The 13,957-nt window shown below is 42.4% G+C and overlaps 4 protein-coding genes across 4 annotated transcripts; 2 read left to right on the top strand and 2 right to left on the bottom strand.

Moving 5' to 3' along the window:
• Window positions 1-1,770: 1,770 nt before the first annotated feature.
• Vps16A (vacuolar protein sorting 16) lies at window positions 1,771-4,931 on the bottom strand. Its single transcript, XM_017144817.2, has 9 exons — window positions 4,778-4,931; window positions 4,520-4,709; window positions 4,197-4,467; window positions 3,451-4,139; window positions 3,263-3,390; window positions 3,048-3,196; window positions 2,705-2,988; window positions 2,051-2,640; window positions 1,771-1,989 (listed from the first exon to the last, which is right to left on the bottom strand). The coding sequence occupies exons 1-9, from the start codon at window positions 4,831-4,833 to the stop codon at window positions 1,845-1,847; spliced, it is 2,502 nt and encodes an 833-aa protein (XP_017000306.2). The 5' UTR covers window positions 4,834-4,931; the 3' UTR covers window positions 1,771-1,844.
• A 194-nt stretch (window positions 4,932-5,125) lies between these two features.
• On the top strand, window positions 5,126-7,002 carry TrpRS (Tryptophanyl-tRNA synthetase). Its single transcript, XM_017144822.3, has 4 exons — window positions 5,126-5,412; window positions 5,490-5,901; window positions 5,960-6,539; window positions 6,600-7,002. Exons 1-4 carry the CDS (start codon window positions 5,217-5,219, stop codon window positions 6,702-6,704), a joined length of 1,293 nt encoding a protein of 430 aa, XP_017000311.2. The 5' UTR covers window positions 5,126-5,216; the 3' UTR covers window positions 6,705-7,002.
• A 1,491-nt stretch (window positions 7,003-8,493) lies between these two features.
• On the top strand, window positions 8,494-9,981 carry sage (salivary gland-expressed bHLH). Its single transcript, XM_017144768.3, has 2 exons — window positions 8,494-9,155; window positions 9,573-9,981. The coding sequence occupies exons 1-2, from the start codon at window positions 8,494-8,496 to the stop codon at window positions 9,709-9,711; spliced, it is 801 nt and encodes a 266-aa protein (XP_017000257.2). The 3' UTR covers window positions 9,712-9,981.
• Window positions 9,982-10,037: 56 nt separating this feature from the next.
• On the bottom strand, window positions 10,038-13,881 carry ATP6AP2 (ATPase H(+)-transporting accessory protein 2). Its single transcript, XM_017144816.3, has 3 exons — window positions 13,722-13,881; window positions 13,146-13,498; window positions 10,038-10,996 (listed from the first exon to the last, which is right to left on the bottom strand). The coding sequence occupies exons 1-3, from the start codon at window positions 13,762-13,764 to the stop codon at window positions 10,430-10,432; spliced, it is 963 nt and encodes a 320-aa protein (XP_017000305.1). The 5' UTR covers window positions 13,765-13,881; the 3' UTR covers window positions 10,038-10,429.
• Window positions 13,882-13,957: the final 76 nt, after the last annotated feature.

Here is a 13,957-nt window from a genome sequence, read left to right as displayed (position 1 = left end):
CGAAATGGATATGTTTTTGGGGTGTTTCAATTATGTCAGCACACCAGCCGCCCATCAAATATTAATTTGAGAATAATCCCTTCATGGCAAATGTATGTTGGCTCTTTAAAATGCAATATCCTTTTAGTTTGTCATGTCGGGGCTGACATTTAGCCACCGAAAGCCCATCTGCTGCTTGGACGGAAATGTTGCAGGGCAGACCAAAACCGCAGGAAAAACCACCAATGGTTTCCGCGACTGACAGTCGGCGAAAGCGTTTTTTAAACAACGGCCGAAAATTGCAAATAAATTCGGCTCACAAATCGAACATCGAAGTGGACATAAATTGCGGGCAAAATGGTAGTTACCAGGGAAACAGCGAGGCAAATATGGTCGACGCTTTGCAAAATTGGCCAGGAAAATAAAGGGGGAGTGTGCGTTAGATTTGCTAAAAATGAAGACTAATTGGAATTCCGTGTACCCGACGACACGGCTTCCCCCGTAAAGTCACAAAATATCTGGCTCTCTGCGGCTGGGAAACGTGTTTAGGGCAATGTCAACTACTTACAGTCAGCCCCAAAAGTCCTGTCTCCTTCTCCCAGTCCGCCTCCATTTTCCGTGACGCCATTCACATTTTGAACTCAATAAAGGCGTCAACATTTGCCATTTTGTGTTTGCAGAGCCGGGCTATCCTGCCAAAGAAAAAAATAAGGAAAGAAATGGGGCCGAGCAGGAGTCGTCACAAAAATACATTTTTTTCCTTGGCTTCCTTCGGGTCGTGGAGTTGGCACACTGATTATAAATTTTATTTACACAGGCGTCGAGCATCGGGAATTCGCGTTTATGGTCCGTATAACGAAATTGTCTACAAATTGCGGGGGGCCAAGTCGAGTTACTTATGCAAAGGACAACACCAAATTTGTGTGTGCGTTAACTGGGTTTATAGTTACTGTCGGCAGCTCAGTGGCTGGTTTTTAGTGGGGCAGTGTGCCAGGACTGCCGGGGTAAATTCCTCTTGGGAAATGTGTTCCGCAAATGTAATATCTTTAACGCAGAGGTGAGTGAGAAAAAGGCGTCAAATTAGGTTTCTTTCTAGCCCCCTCCCTTCATCACTATTTTCTTATGATGACAACGTGATTAACTGCGGGTATATAAATCCCAAACATGTTAAGTAATATGTACAAATAATTTATAAATATAATTATTAATAACACAAAATCATTCTTAATAATCCAAAAACAATTTTCCATCCAAAGTTTCAATACCCATTAAAATTATATAAAATTAAATGTATAGTTATAGATCATTTTTAATACTTAAAATGTTTGTGATCTATTTATCTGAAGTTCATCACGTTGTGATTATTGAAAAAGATTTCGTTTTAAAATATTAATTAGGGTGTTCAATTGCGTTGCAAACTTTGTAAATTGTAAAAGTGTAAATCAATTCCAACAACAATTTCTATACAAAAAAGTTTTAAAGGCCTACTTTTGAAAACTATTTTGTATAGAAATTGTTGTTGGAATTGATTTACACTTTTACATTTTACAACGTTTGCAACGCAATTGAACACCCTAAATAATTATACTTTTTAACAACACAATCTTAATACGATTTTTAAGTATAAAGACACAATGGATTTGTATTTCTTTAAAGCACAGGCAATATATGATATAATACCTACTTAACTGCACGTCGTTACTGAATCCTTTAAAAGTTTTATTTGGCATACATAGACATAAACAAATAGCAGTGGGAGACTTGACTTTTTCTACAAACAAAACTCAAAGATTGTTTTTATAGACATAAATAAATACCCTTTTTATTATGCGCAATGGTTTTGCTTATAAATAGGAATGTTGCGACTACTTTCCTTCTAGCGTGGCAATGAAGTTGCAGACTTTGTTGAACAGCGTTCCATTGCTTACGATTGCCTGATTCTTCTGAAGTTCATAGAGACTGTGCACATCCCTTTGCTCGAAGGCGGAATCTATGGCTTCGTTATAGAGGCTGTGGCAGAGATAAGGGGTTAACAATAATCCAATACAACGTAATATAGCAGTTTAATTACTTGGCCCGCATATACCAGACGCTCCTGCGATTGTCCCGACATCTTGGTATGTACTTTCGCGCCTCACTTGCGTTGTCCTGCTTTAAACAGACCTCGACAAAGGGATCGTAGCCAATGGGACTCTTTTTACTTTTCGCCAGCTTCTCCAACTCATCCCACTTGTATTGCTCCGAAAGTACGAGTATTCGCAGCCACCAGAAGCGTCTCTCGGGCACTTTGAAGTCGTTCCTTATCCGCTCTGCCTCTTTCAGCTCGCCTAACTGCAGCAGTTCCTGAATGGTGTCATGTATTGATAATCCATTCAAGCTGGCATTGTACTTGGTGCTCAGCGTCTTCTGCAGCTTGACTAATCGACTGGTATCCGCACACAGTTCCGCCTCCAAAGGGCAACGTCCCTGGGCATAAGCATTTCCAATCATCGACAAATTCGACTCCAGACCTTCGGTTTCAATGGCATTTTCAAAGTGATACTCTGCGATTGCCTTTTGATCGTCCTCGGTGTTGTAAATGCCATAGAGACCTGCTCTGTTTGATTCCCGCATGATCTTCTTGTACATATTTAGCGCTAGGGGATGGTCTCTGATGGTCATCTGAAAAGGGATAATGTATCAAATGAGCAAGCATATAAATTGTAAGTATTAGGAATAGCATTACATGTAAATTAGACAGCATCATGTGCATTTTCATCTCCAAGAGGACTTGGGTTATCAACTCCGTATCCCCCGACTGTGTTGCACTGCCCACCGCCCTATCAAACTTGCGCATCTTTAGAAGAAGTGGTACGTGGAGCGAAGCACGAGGTTCAAGCTCCAGGAGTTTGATGGCTAGATCATCTCGTCCAGCTTGATGGGCCTTTGCCGCAATATTGCAAAAGGAAATGCCTTCGACCGAGGGATTCTTGAACTTTTCTGTTATCTTGCGCGCCACTTCGATGTCGTCTAGGAATACAAACTTGTCAGACTTATAATTAAAAAGATAAATAGAACAATGCACTCACTGGGATCATTGATAACTTTGTGGTATGCCCAGTGTTCCAAAATCCAGGATTCGGGCAGGTTCAAGTGCTTGGCAACTTGTATGGCGATGGCATAGTGCTTGCGAAACACCAAACGACTGAGAATCACTTCGGTATTAAGATGTGAGAACCTGTAATTAAAATCAAGATTGGTTTAAGATCTTAAATTCATTTAACATGCTGTAAGGGTAACCTACTGTTTAAAGGTGAGTGGCATGGCAATCCTCTCGTGTCGCAAAGTGTTAAGAACCCTCAGTATTCGCATAATACGCATATATTCGTCGGGATTGTGGTTTTGAATAAAGCCTTTGCCAAAGTAGGCCGTCTAGAAAAATAATTAAATGGTTTACAAATATACCTATTTAAAGATATATATTAAACTTACCCTCAGCAAACTCTTCTGGGTCTCTGGACAAAATTCAAATGAAGCCGCCTCAATGCATTCCGTGACTGCCAGGTCGATCTTTTCCCGACACATGCTGAGATACTCGTCCGACTTGTAGGATTTCTCTTCGAACTTTTTCTGCGCCTCGAAAAGATAGCTGGCCGGTTCCTGGCTGTTCACTGCGAAGATGTTTTCCACGCACTTTGGAAGTCGCTGGATCATTTCGTGCGAACTTTGTGTTATGATGCGTACGCCATCCATCTCGGCCATCAGAAACATGACCGGATCGTAGGGAAAATCGCTGCGATCTGCGTTGCGGTTAACTATCAAAAGGTAAGATGGATAGGAGATAACCACCGCATCCGCCTCGCTGTTGTCGGCATTCATGATCCACTCCATTTGCAAAGGCATATCCTTGCGTCCCGTGTCGAATTCGCAGTACTTTTGCCGCATATCCACGCTGCCCAGCCAAAGAAGACCGGTGTTGGTGTACAGAGCCAAGTGCTGGTGGTTGTACGACACCGAGATCTTAATGATTCGCTCGTGCGGCTTCTCGAAGAGATTGGCGGTAATGGTGCCCACAGTTTCGCCGGGAAAGAGCTTGATGACCTCTTTATCTCTTCCCAGAAGGCAGTAGCTATTGCGTCCCTCGGTTACAATCTCCCAGCAGGAACAGTTGATGCTGGAATCTGTAAAGAAATTAAATTAGATTCTCTTGTGATTCGAATTATGTGTAACTTTCTTACTGGGAATATCCGGCAGCTTTCTTTCAGTCTTGCTACTGTTCTGTTTGAGGAATATCCGGCCGGAGGTGGTCATTACAGCCACTCCTGTGCCAGCGGAGGACTGAAACACCTTGGCCTCCACAATCTTGGTAACGCTGGCCTCGTCGCCGATGCTGTAGGACTCCTTTTCCTTGCCAAACATGTCGTACACAAAGACAGTGGCATTCTCCTGGATGCAGATGAGTTCCTCGGTGTCCGACCAGCCCATGGCAATCAGTTTGCCATGGTTCCACTAAAGGGATGGAGTATCTTTAGCAGGTGTTACTTCTTTTGATACTACTTACCAATATGTGACCCGTTTCCCTGCCGGTGGTGTCAAAGATGCGGATCATTGGCCTGGCGGTTCCCTTGACCGGCACCAATTTGGTGGGATCGCGTGTGGCCGCCAGTGGTCCTCCATAGGGAGCCACCTCCACCCACATGTACTCCAAGTCCAAGTCCAGTGGCCAATCGGGCGTAGCCAGTTCCACTTTTCTGTGGGATTAATGGGCGTATCCTTCTGTTTCTTTCAAGTGGCTCGATATCTTTTGGGGATTACCCACCTGTAGTAGTCCGGTCGCACCTTGAACCACTCCCCCGTGTTGTACATGATAGGCATGATGTCTGAGTTGGTAAATCCTTAATTCAGCTGGAAATCATTAATTAATCCGCTTGCATTTTCCACCCACAATTTGCAACTCAACAGCTGATTGAGCAGAGTTGTCACTGTTCAGGAATTTGAAAACACATCGATAGTTGTGTTATCGATATTTAATAAATAATAAGGTAAATAAATAAATATGTTTAATTTTAGTTGTAATTTTTATTAAATTTTTTAACTTAAAATAATACATTTTTTCATTTTTTTTTAACCAAAAAAACAATTTATCGATACGACTATCGATTGACCACTAATAAGCGCCTCGTTTCACATGTGAAGGGCCCAATTTCACTGGCCAGTATTAAATTATCTGTTAGATCCTCTTAAATCAGACTGACGAAATGGCCGACACCAAGGAGACGGTTGTGGAGGGCGTGGAGGCACTAACGCTGAATGGAAAAGCGGACGCGGAGCCCGTGGAAACGGGTACGGATGCCCAGGCGCAGGAGGGAGCCACTGCACCAGCCGAAGATGTCGTGGATCCATGGAATGTGGCCAGCACCAATGACGCGGGCGTCGACTACGATAAGCTGATAAGTAAGATGGCCTTCACAGAGCAACTAACTAGTGCTCTTAATCAACTGATTTAATCTGCAAATGATGACACGTTGCAGAACGCTTTGGCTCCAGCAAAATCGATGAGGAACTCATCGCACGCTTCGAGAAAATCACGGGGAAGCCCGCCCACCACTTCATCAGGCGCGGCATGTTCTTCTCGCACCGGGATCTGCACACGATCCTCACGCTGCGGGAGCAGGGCAAACCCTTCTACCTGTACACCGGTCGCGGACCCAGCTCCGGATCCCTGCACGTGGGCCACCTGGTGCCCTTCATCATGACCAAGTGGCTGCAGGAGACCTTCGATGTGCCGCTGGTCATCCAGCTGACCGACGATGAGAAGACCCTGTGGAAGGATCTGAAAGTGGAGGATGCCATCAAGCTGGCGCGCGAGAATGCCAAGGATATTGTGGCCATGGGATTTGATGTGAATAAGACGTTCATTTTTAATAACCTAGAGTTTGTAGGGTGGGTTTATCAACTAAAGAAGGGTGTTCCCCTATTAATGTATCCCCTTTACTTTCAGAAAATGCCCTGCCATGTACCAGAACATAATTCGCATCCAGAAGTGCGTTACCTTCAACCAAGTAAAAGGCATCTTTGGCTTCGGTGACTCAGACATCATTGGCAAAATTGGCTTTCCGGCCGCCCAAGCAGCCCCCGCCATCTCCAGCACCTTCCCCTTCATTTTCGGCAACAAGAAGGTGCACTGCCTCATCCCGTGCGCCATCGATCAGGATCCGTATTTCCGCATGACCCGCGATGTGGCACCACGTCTGGGATTCCCCAAGTGCGCGCTCATCCACTCCACCTTCTTCCCGGCGCTGCAGGGCGCCAAAACGAAGATGTCGGCTAGCGACCAGAACTCCGCAGTTTTTCTCACTGACACGCCTAAGCAAATTAAGAACAAGATCAACAAGTACGCCTTCTCGGGCGGACGCGTCACTGTGGAGGAGCACCGCAAGCTGGGCGGCGTGCCAGAAGTTGATGTGTCCTATCAGCTGCTCAAGTTCTTCCTCGAGGACGATGCCAAGTTGGAGGAGGTGCGAGTGGCTTACAGCAAGGGCGAGATGCTGACGGGCGAGATCAAGAAGCTGGCTGTAGAGGTGAGTTAAATGGTGGAATTATATACTACTGACTGGATAATAATACGGTTTCCCCTTCAGACCCTCACACCGATTGTGGAGCAGCACCAGACGGCGCGCAAGCTGATCACGGACGAAGTGCTGGACAAGTTCTTTGAGCTGCGACCCCTGCAGTTCGGCAGTTAGAACTCCAGCCGAGTTGAGGTACCTGCATTTGCTTGACATCGATTCTTAATACAGTTTATACGAAGTTAGCTTAAATCGAACTAAGCGAGATTAGTTCAGCACCGAACCGACTAAGGCACTCCTATGTAAATAGCAATAATGAATTGATCTATATGCCTGGGCTCTGAGCCCCAGTGGCGCCCACTTAATGCATCGTTGTACTCGCTATTTATTTTATTTTTTACGCACTGTGTTTATTTTTATAAAACAGAAAACAATAAACGGCTTCGATTTGCAATTGCCAACGCAGTGACCCACATTTGAAGCGTTGTAAAAAGGTCTGTTGATTTCCCTGGCAACCCGAAACCCAAAGCCAAGGAGAGTCTGGAAGAAAAAAAGCGACTCTCTAGGTTTTCCTACGTAGAACTATGTTCATATTCATTTCCGATTCCCGGCAAGAGGCCCGCTCTGGTAAACCAGCTAACAAAATACCTCTCGGCTTCGCAAAAATGTAAGTAATTTCCCATTTTTGGGTTGCGTGTGTTTGCGGGTAACCGGAGATCTTACACATGAGTTAGATTTCGCGGGCAGGGTTCACTGTATAAGCTGATTATTTGGAAAAAAAAATACTTTAAGTTTTAGTTGGGGAAAATTCTGAAATTAAAGTATTTATAAACAAATTTTTTACAATCACCTTAAATAATGAAAATGTATATTTTATGCATAGCTAAAAAAACTAGATTAATTGAGTGAATTTTTAAATCAACGAAATTACAATTTTTGAAGTGTTTAACTTACCTTACAAACTATTTAAAATATTAAATATCTTTTTTATGTTTGACCATTTAAAACTTTAAAATATGTCAAGTTAAAAACAAACGAGTGGGGAAAATTTATTTAAAACTATACACAATTTAATTCTAGTTTCAGAGAGTATATATTATAAATTTTACTTTTAAAGATATTTAATTTACACAATTTTATTCTAGTTTCAGAGAGTATATATTAGAAATTCTATTTCTAAAGATATTTAATAAATATTTTGTATTTTAAAACTTAATGAGGAGCGTTCACTGGTCCACGCATGACTTTTAAGAAAAAACGAATTAGTTTAAAATTAGAATTGGGGGAACCTTTAAGCTAGGGTGTCTAGGCCTTTTTTTCCTACCATCATATAGACGTATATTCATAACTGGGTATATGGATATGTATTTTTTTTAATTAAGCCAAAACACTTGTGTTTACATGCGTCGAAAATACACTCCTATGTATGTGCTGAGCTCCAACCCAGTGTGGGTGTTTGTATATAGCGATCGAAAAGAAAAACTCAAACTGAAGTTGTGGCGACGATCGTCAGCCGTCGACCGTCGATCGCTGATCCCAGAGAGGGACGACATAAGTCGGACGCAACTCCAGCCTGCCACACGCGCCTCGATCGCCATCTCATCTCGTCGGATCGATCGCACAATAGCGAAGAAATTAAGCCGCTTTGTTTGCACACCGCTTGTGCATAGATACCTGACAAAAGGATCCTTGACGACAAGTTGGTCCCCCATAGATAACTTGTTGACACACGTACAAAAGAGGTGGCCCCTTGAACTAGACGGGATGTGGCTCTCATCAACCCCGGATGAGTAGTCACGTCTCGAATCGGATCGATGGTGAGCCATTCATCACGATTCGCGCAGAGTCTCTAATGCACTAAAAATAAGAAATAAAAAATAAGAAAGAAAGAAAAGTAAGAGTCCAGGTAAACCTGCTTCAGTCCGCCCAGAATTCTCGATCGGTCATTCGAAAAGCGGCTTAGGCGATGACGGATCAACTGCTGAGCTCCGCGGCCAGTGCTACGGGGGATCCCCCGGCGGTTCTGGTGCCCCTGCCCGCCTCCACAGGTGGACCCTATTTGAGTGGTGGCTCCGAGGGCGAGGCGGATCCGGCGGACCAGCCCGTCCTCCTCGAGCTGGGTGCTCCCCAATCCGCCAGCTGTCCAGCAGTCAGTCTCAACTACACTTTAACCCCCGACGGAGGAGGTTTGCTGGCCTATGCGCCACACGGCCACCCGCACAGCTACTCACCCGGCTTGATGGAGCCACCCAATTTGGGCCTGTTGCCACCACCCACATACAGTGTGATCCCCCAGCCGGTGTCGATGTGGCATGCTGCCGGTCAGATGGCCTCCGGTTCGCCGGTGGCTCTGGAGAGCAGCAAACCCAGTGAGCTGGTGCCACCACCCATTTACATGTCCTACGGCGGCGGTAGTATCGCCAATAGCACGGAGGTGGATATCTCCAAGGAACACAATCCCGCCTGGCGCGAGAAGGCACTGCAGATGGAGAAGGACTATAGACGCACCGCCTGCGATCGGGAGAGGACCAGGATGCGGGATATGAACCGGGCTTTTGATTTGCTGCGCTCCAAGCTGCCCATTTCCAAGCCCAATGGAAAAAAGTACTCCAAAATTGAGAGCTTAAGGTGAGTTTACACTTGATAACAAAAATGTTTTGATGCAAAGTTTTTTTTGCAGGTATTATTATTTTGGAAAAACTTTGCATAAAAACACTTTTGTTTTAAGCCCCAGGAAAAAGTTTAAAATTTGACTTTCACAAAAATTGTTTAACTTTTCAAAGGGTGCTTAATGGATTAAGAACATTTTTGTGTCATTTAAGGTGCCAAAAGTTTATATTATAAGTTCAAAATATGAATACAGTTAACATTCAAATCTGTCAAAATAATTATGCCGACTAGTGTAGAAAGTAGGAGCTTTGATTTTTGACATTGTAAAAAGAAAATTTTAAGTAGGCAAACCTGCAAGGGTATATAAACTTCGGCTTGTCGAAGCTAGCTTCCTTTCTTGTTTAAAAATATATTAACTAAAATTTCACCCTTCAGGATTGCCATTAACTACATCAATCACCTGCAGGCCATGCTGCGAGAGAGTTCTGGGGCTCAAAATGGCGGTGGATGCTGTGCCTGGAGTGGCGGGAGTAGTTCACCCTATGACAATGCCAACGACCATTGGGGAGCGTAGCTTAAAACAAATATTTTAATGCACTATTAAGGATACAACTCCTGGTAAAGGACCACCGAACTTAAATAATCAAGATATTTAAGTTTTATGTGCAGTCAGCCAAAGAAAATTCACAAACAGCCCAACTGATAAGAAGTCTTTCCACTATCTAAATAGCCAAAATTGAAATTTTTAGAGTCAACTATTTTGGAAAAGTATAGCTTTAACTTTTCATAAGTGTAACGTGTTAAACTTTTTATAAGTGCAATAATAAAATAATAAATCGAGAATAAAATATAGTTAATAGAGATATATATCTTCTCCCCCCAATAACTAGATCAACAACCTTGTCTTTTTAGGCTATATATATTTAACGTTACTTTTTAACACTTCACATTTTGATAATTTACATATGATGAATCGATTGAAGAACTGACTGACTTGGCGAGTATGTTGTGCATATTCGTATATATATAAACCTAAAAAGTACAACAAAACAGGAAAATGTAACAAATTGCTATGGAATTGTTGCTCAGCCGCAACTGCATCGAAAACTGATAAGTTTGTTAATACTTATGTATAGATAATAGAGCCAACTACTGCGACAGCTGTACGCACACACACACACACAGTTTATCCGCTGTTGGATTGAAGTAGAAGTTGGCCAATTGCAACTCAAAAAGGGGACGAAATAACAAAGCGTAACGCAAGCTCCTCCGCTCCTCTGCTCCTCCTGCGCTTAGTTATCCTTCTTGATGCGGGTGGAGGTCATGCGGTAGATGATCGAGTCCCTGCCGGGATCCATGGCAGCGATGGCATAGCAGATGGCCAGCAGCGACAGTCCGAAGACGACCATGAACCAGAGGATGATGTTGAAGATCACGGGGTAGTCGCTGTTGTAGTACACAGCCAGGTTGAAGGGGTTGGTGGTGGAAGCAGCGAGGGTGTCACGCTTGGCGCGCGATGCAGCCACATCCTTCTCCGTGGTCTGGACAAACAGGACCGAGTCGCTGGACTTCTGGGACGCGGCCAGCAGGCGGCCAATGGCGGCGGACAGCAGCTTGTTGGCCTCATCCACGGCCACGGACTTCTCGCCATGAGCCTTGGCCACTCCATCGACGGAGACGCGGATCAGCAGGACATTCGAGGGCTTGGCCATCTCGGCCAGATGCTCGGATGCAGCGTTGATGAATCCAACCTCCTGCAAGAACTGCTTGTCAGCGGAGTGCAGCGAGGGGTTCAGGTGCTTGGTGGGCTTGGCAGCGGGGGTCTCAAAGTCGCCAAAGCAGGACTTCCAGGCTTGAACCTATAAATAAAGATAGGTTTAGAATAAATTTTCAGTTTTTTTTAGGGGGAAAACCACATAACTAAAATAGTTATTTATCTGCAAACTACTAATATATACACATACATTTTATATAATTTATAACCTAATAAAGTCTGATGAATGCTCTAATTGATGGCTACGTAATTAGAGCTAAATTTTCTTATAAATTGTTAACATAACTATTGAAAGGGCGAAGATTTACCCTGAAAATGTAAAAGTTATAAAAGGAAAGTAATTCCATTTAATATACTTTTAATAATCCTTACTTTTTGGATCATGTGATGGTAATACTATACATTAGCGGACTCACCCCCGAAATTCGCGAAAAAATTATCCTCGATGGACCGCGATTTCTTAAGAATTTACGTGCAAAAAGAACTTGGCGGTCGGCCATGGTTCTTTTGTAATTTAATTTCAAAGTTTCCGGTTTTGCTATAAAAAACAAGGGTGCTTTTCTCATATTTTCAATCAAAGTAATTACTTTTTAATGAGTTCCTATAAAATTAATATATTGTTTAAATGAGTTCCTATATAATAATTTAATTGTTTAAATAGGTTCCTATAAAAAATTTTTTTAATTTAAATAGTTTTAATGAACACTTTTCCGCACCACCATCGAGGTAAAGTTCCAGGTTTTTTCTTTAATAACCTTTTATGGCCTAGAAATCTCTCTGCTGAAGTATTCCCGAATAGGAAGTATTTGAAAGTAGTGCATTTAAAAAAGAAAGTAAAAGAAAGACTGCGCCGGAAGCAAAAAAAATTTAAGAAAAAATCCAGGTTTTTTCTTTAATAACCTTTTATGGCCTAGAAATCTCTCTGCTGAAGTATTCCCGAATAGGAAGTATTTGAAAGTAGTGCATTTAAAAAAGAAAGTAAAAGAAAGACTGCGCCGGAAGCAAAAAAAATTTAAGAAAAAATCGCGCGATTTTTTCTTAAATTTATTTCGCCTGCGGCGCACTTTTTCTTGTTCTGTATTAAACAAGTAGTTTTAGCTAAATAAGAGTTGTTGTGTCGCTCAGAAAAACAAATTCAATCTTTAAGTTTGGTTTTGGGTGGAAAAGACTAAAAGAAAGGTTAAAATATATAATCCTCCTTGGACCGCGATTTCTTCTGATTATCATAATAAAAATACACATGTGGTCATCCATGGTTATGAGAGTTCTTAAGAAATCGCTGTCCATCGAGGATCATTTTTACGCGGTTGTGAGGACTACTTCCCTCTAATACCAATTACTCAGATGTTTGGAATTTTAAATTAGTCCTATTTTGACAAAAAAGGAAAAGGGTACATATATACATATATGATTTTTATAGCAAACGTTTGAAAAGCATACTTGTTTTTTATAGCAAACCCGGGAACTTTGAAATTCAATTACAAGAGAAACATGGCCAACCGCCAAGTTCTTTTTGCACGTAAATTCTTAAGAAATCGCGGTCCATCGAGGATAATTTTTTCGCGAATTTCGGGGGTGAGTCCGCTAATGTATAGTATTACCTTAAATAATATTTAAAGCCAAATTTTATTGGTTAACATTTTTTACAAAAACATCAATTAAGTTTGGCCAAAATCTAATTATATCTAAATAAATAAAATTTGTAACCAATCAAATGTGGAATTAAATCGTATTTAAAAAAAAAAGATATCACCTAAAATCCAATCATTACTCATTACTAACCCATTATTAAGATATAATAATTACTAAGCTATCTAATAGATAGTATCTATGCATTTCATTACGATTTGTACAATGACAAAATTATTTCTGGAGACCCCTGATAAGTAAAATTTTTACAAAGAAGCGCCTTTAAGTAAACTTTAGAAAATAACCCCTTGATGAACATGTGATTCGTTACTTTATGGGGCCTAATGTCTTTGATGAAATACTGTTTTTTTAATACTAAGCATGCATTTACTAATCTATGCATTTCATTACAATTTGTACAATTAAATAATTAATTCCTGAGACCCCTGATAAGAAAAATTTTATAAAGAAGCGCCTTTGGGTAAACTTTTTAAAATAACCATGTGATTCGTCACTTTATAAAATGTAATACTGTTATTTTTAGTGCCAAGATTATTTCTGGGCACTCCTGATATGGTTTTTCCCCCCAATTGAGTTCCACTTACGCCATCGTCGAACTGCTCGAAGTTGATGTCGCAGACGGGCTCGTTGGCGGCTTCCAGTTCGGCGGCCAGGGCGTTCAGAGAGGCGTCCGTTCCGGATCCGGTCAGCTCGTAGGACTTGACGTTGCCGGCGGTGGTCACGTGACTGATGCCCTGGACGTGCACCACGATGACGCCCTTGGCCAGATTGAAGGGATCGTTGATGGTCAGGCCGCTCCAGTTGGAGTCGCCGGTGACGGCGTTGCCCAGGGAGGCGTAGAGCACATCGCCCACGTAGTGGCTCTCCAGTGCATCGTTGCCCTTGAAACTGATTGCCTTGGGGCGATTCAGCACCGTGAACTCGCCAGCGGCGTTGACTGTGGAATAGGATAAAAACAGACCTCATAAGTATCGTGGAACAAGCTATACTCATCTCCTTTGTCCAAGATTCTGCGCATGCAAGTGGAAGTCCCGAGTTTTGGGTGTCACCACCCCCAAACTACATATGTAGAATCGATGAGTACAGAATATCCACTTTTTAACCGCTGTCCTCTTTTTGCAAATGCATTCCTTGTTTTATTTAGTGACAGTTCTACTTACTGGCTGCAATAAACAGCGAGAAAATCACGCAAATCCGCAACATTTTCAGTTTTCCGCTGGACTTTTAATCATATGACGAACGACTGCAAAGAAAAACCTTTTCTCCTCCCCGAAATCTCCCTGGCTATCATGTGATGAGCAGGGTTGCTGCGGGCGGTTATCGAATGTGTGTGTGCAGGGTTGTCGACTAGTCTAAGCTATCGATGGTATCAAATGGTATTTATTTAAATTGCTAG

The sequence above is a fragment of the Drosophila takahashii genome, chromosome 3R (assembly GCF_030179915.1).
Source record: "Drosophila takahashii strain IR98-3 E-12201 chromosome 3R, DtakHiC1v2, whole genome shotgun sequence".
In the NCBI taxonomy this organism is placed as follows: Eukaryota; Metazoa; Arthropoda; class Insecta; order Diptera; family Drosophilidae; genus Drosophila; species Drosophila takahashii.
The sequence above is the reverse complement of the archived record's forward strand: the minus strand, read 5'-3'. Positions and strand labels throughout refer to the sequence as shown.

Excerpts from the sequence above, each read along its gene's own strand:
- Vps16A (XM_017144817.2), bottom strand. The coding sequence starts at position 4,833 with ATGCCTATCATGTACAACACGGGGGAGTGGTTCAAGGTGCGACCGGAC. Across the intron at positions 4,468-4,519 it reads GGGAAACGGGTCACATATTG|TGGAACCATGGCAAACTGAT; the intron begins GTAAGTAGTATC and ends CCATCCCTTTAG. Across the intron at positions 2,989-3,047 it reads CAAAGTTATCAATGATCCCA|ACGACATCGAAGTGGCGCGC; the intron begins GTGAGTGCATTG and ends TTGTATTCCTAG.
- TrpRS (XM_017144822.3), top strand. The coding sequence starts at position 5,217 with ATGGCCGACACCAAGGAGACGGTTGTGGAGGGCGTGGAGGCACTAACG. Across the intron at positions 5,413-5,489 it reads CGACTACGATAAGCTGATAA|AACGCTTTGGCTCCAGCAAA; the intron begins GTAAGATGGCCT and ends GACACGTTGCAG. Across the intron at positions 6,540-6,599 it reads TCAAGAAGCTGGCTGTAGAG|ACCCTCACACCGATTGTGGA; the intron begins GTGAGTTAAATG and ends TTTCCCCTTCAG.
- sage (XM_017144768.3), top strand. The coding sequence starts at position 8,494 with ATGACGGATCAACTGCTGAGCTCCGCGGCCAGTGCTACGGGGGATCCC. Across the intron at positions 9,156-9,572 it reads TCCAAAATTGAGAGCTTAAG|GATTGCCATTAACTACATCA; the intron begins GTGAGTTTACAC and ends TTCACCCTTCAG.
- ATP6AP2 (XM_017144816.3), bottom strand. The coding sequence starts at position 13,764 with ATGTTGCGGATTTGCGTGATTTTCTCGCTGTTTATTGCAGCCA. Across the intron at positions 13,499-13,721 it reads CTCGCTGTTTATTGCAGCCA|TCAACGCCGCTGGCGAGTTC; the intron begins GTAAGTAGAACT and ends CCTATTCCACAG. Across the intron at positions 10,997-13,145 it reads TCGAGCAGTTCGACGATGGC|GTTCAAGCCTGGAAGTCCTG; the intron begins GTAAGTGGAACT and ends CTTTATTTATAG.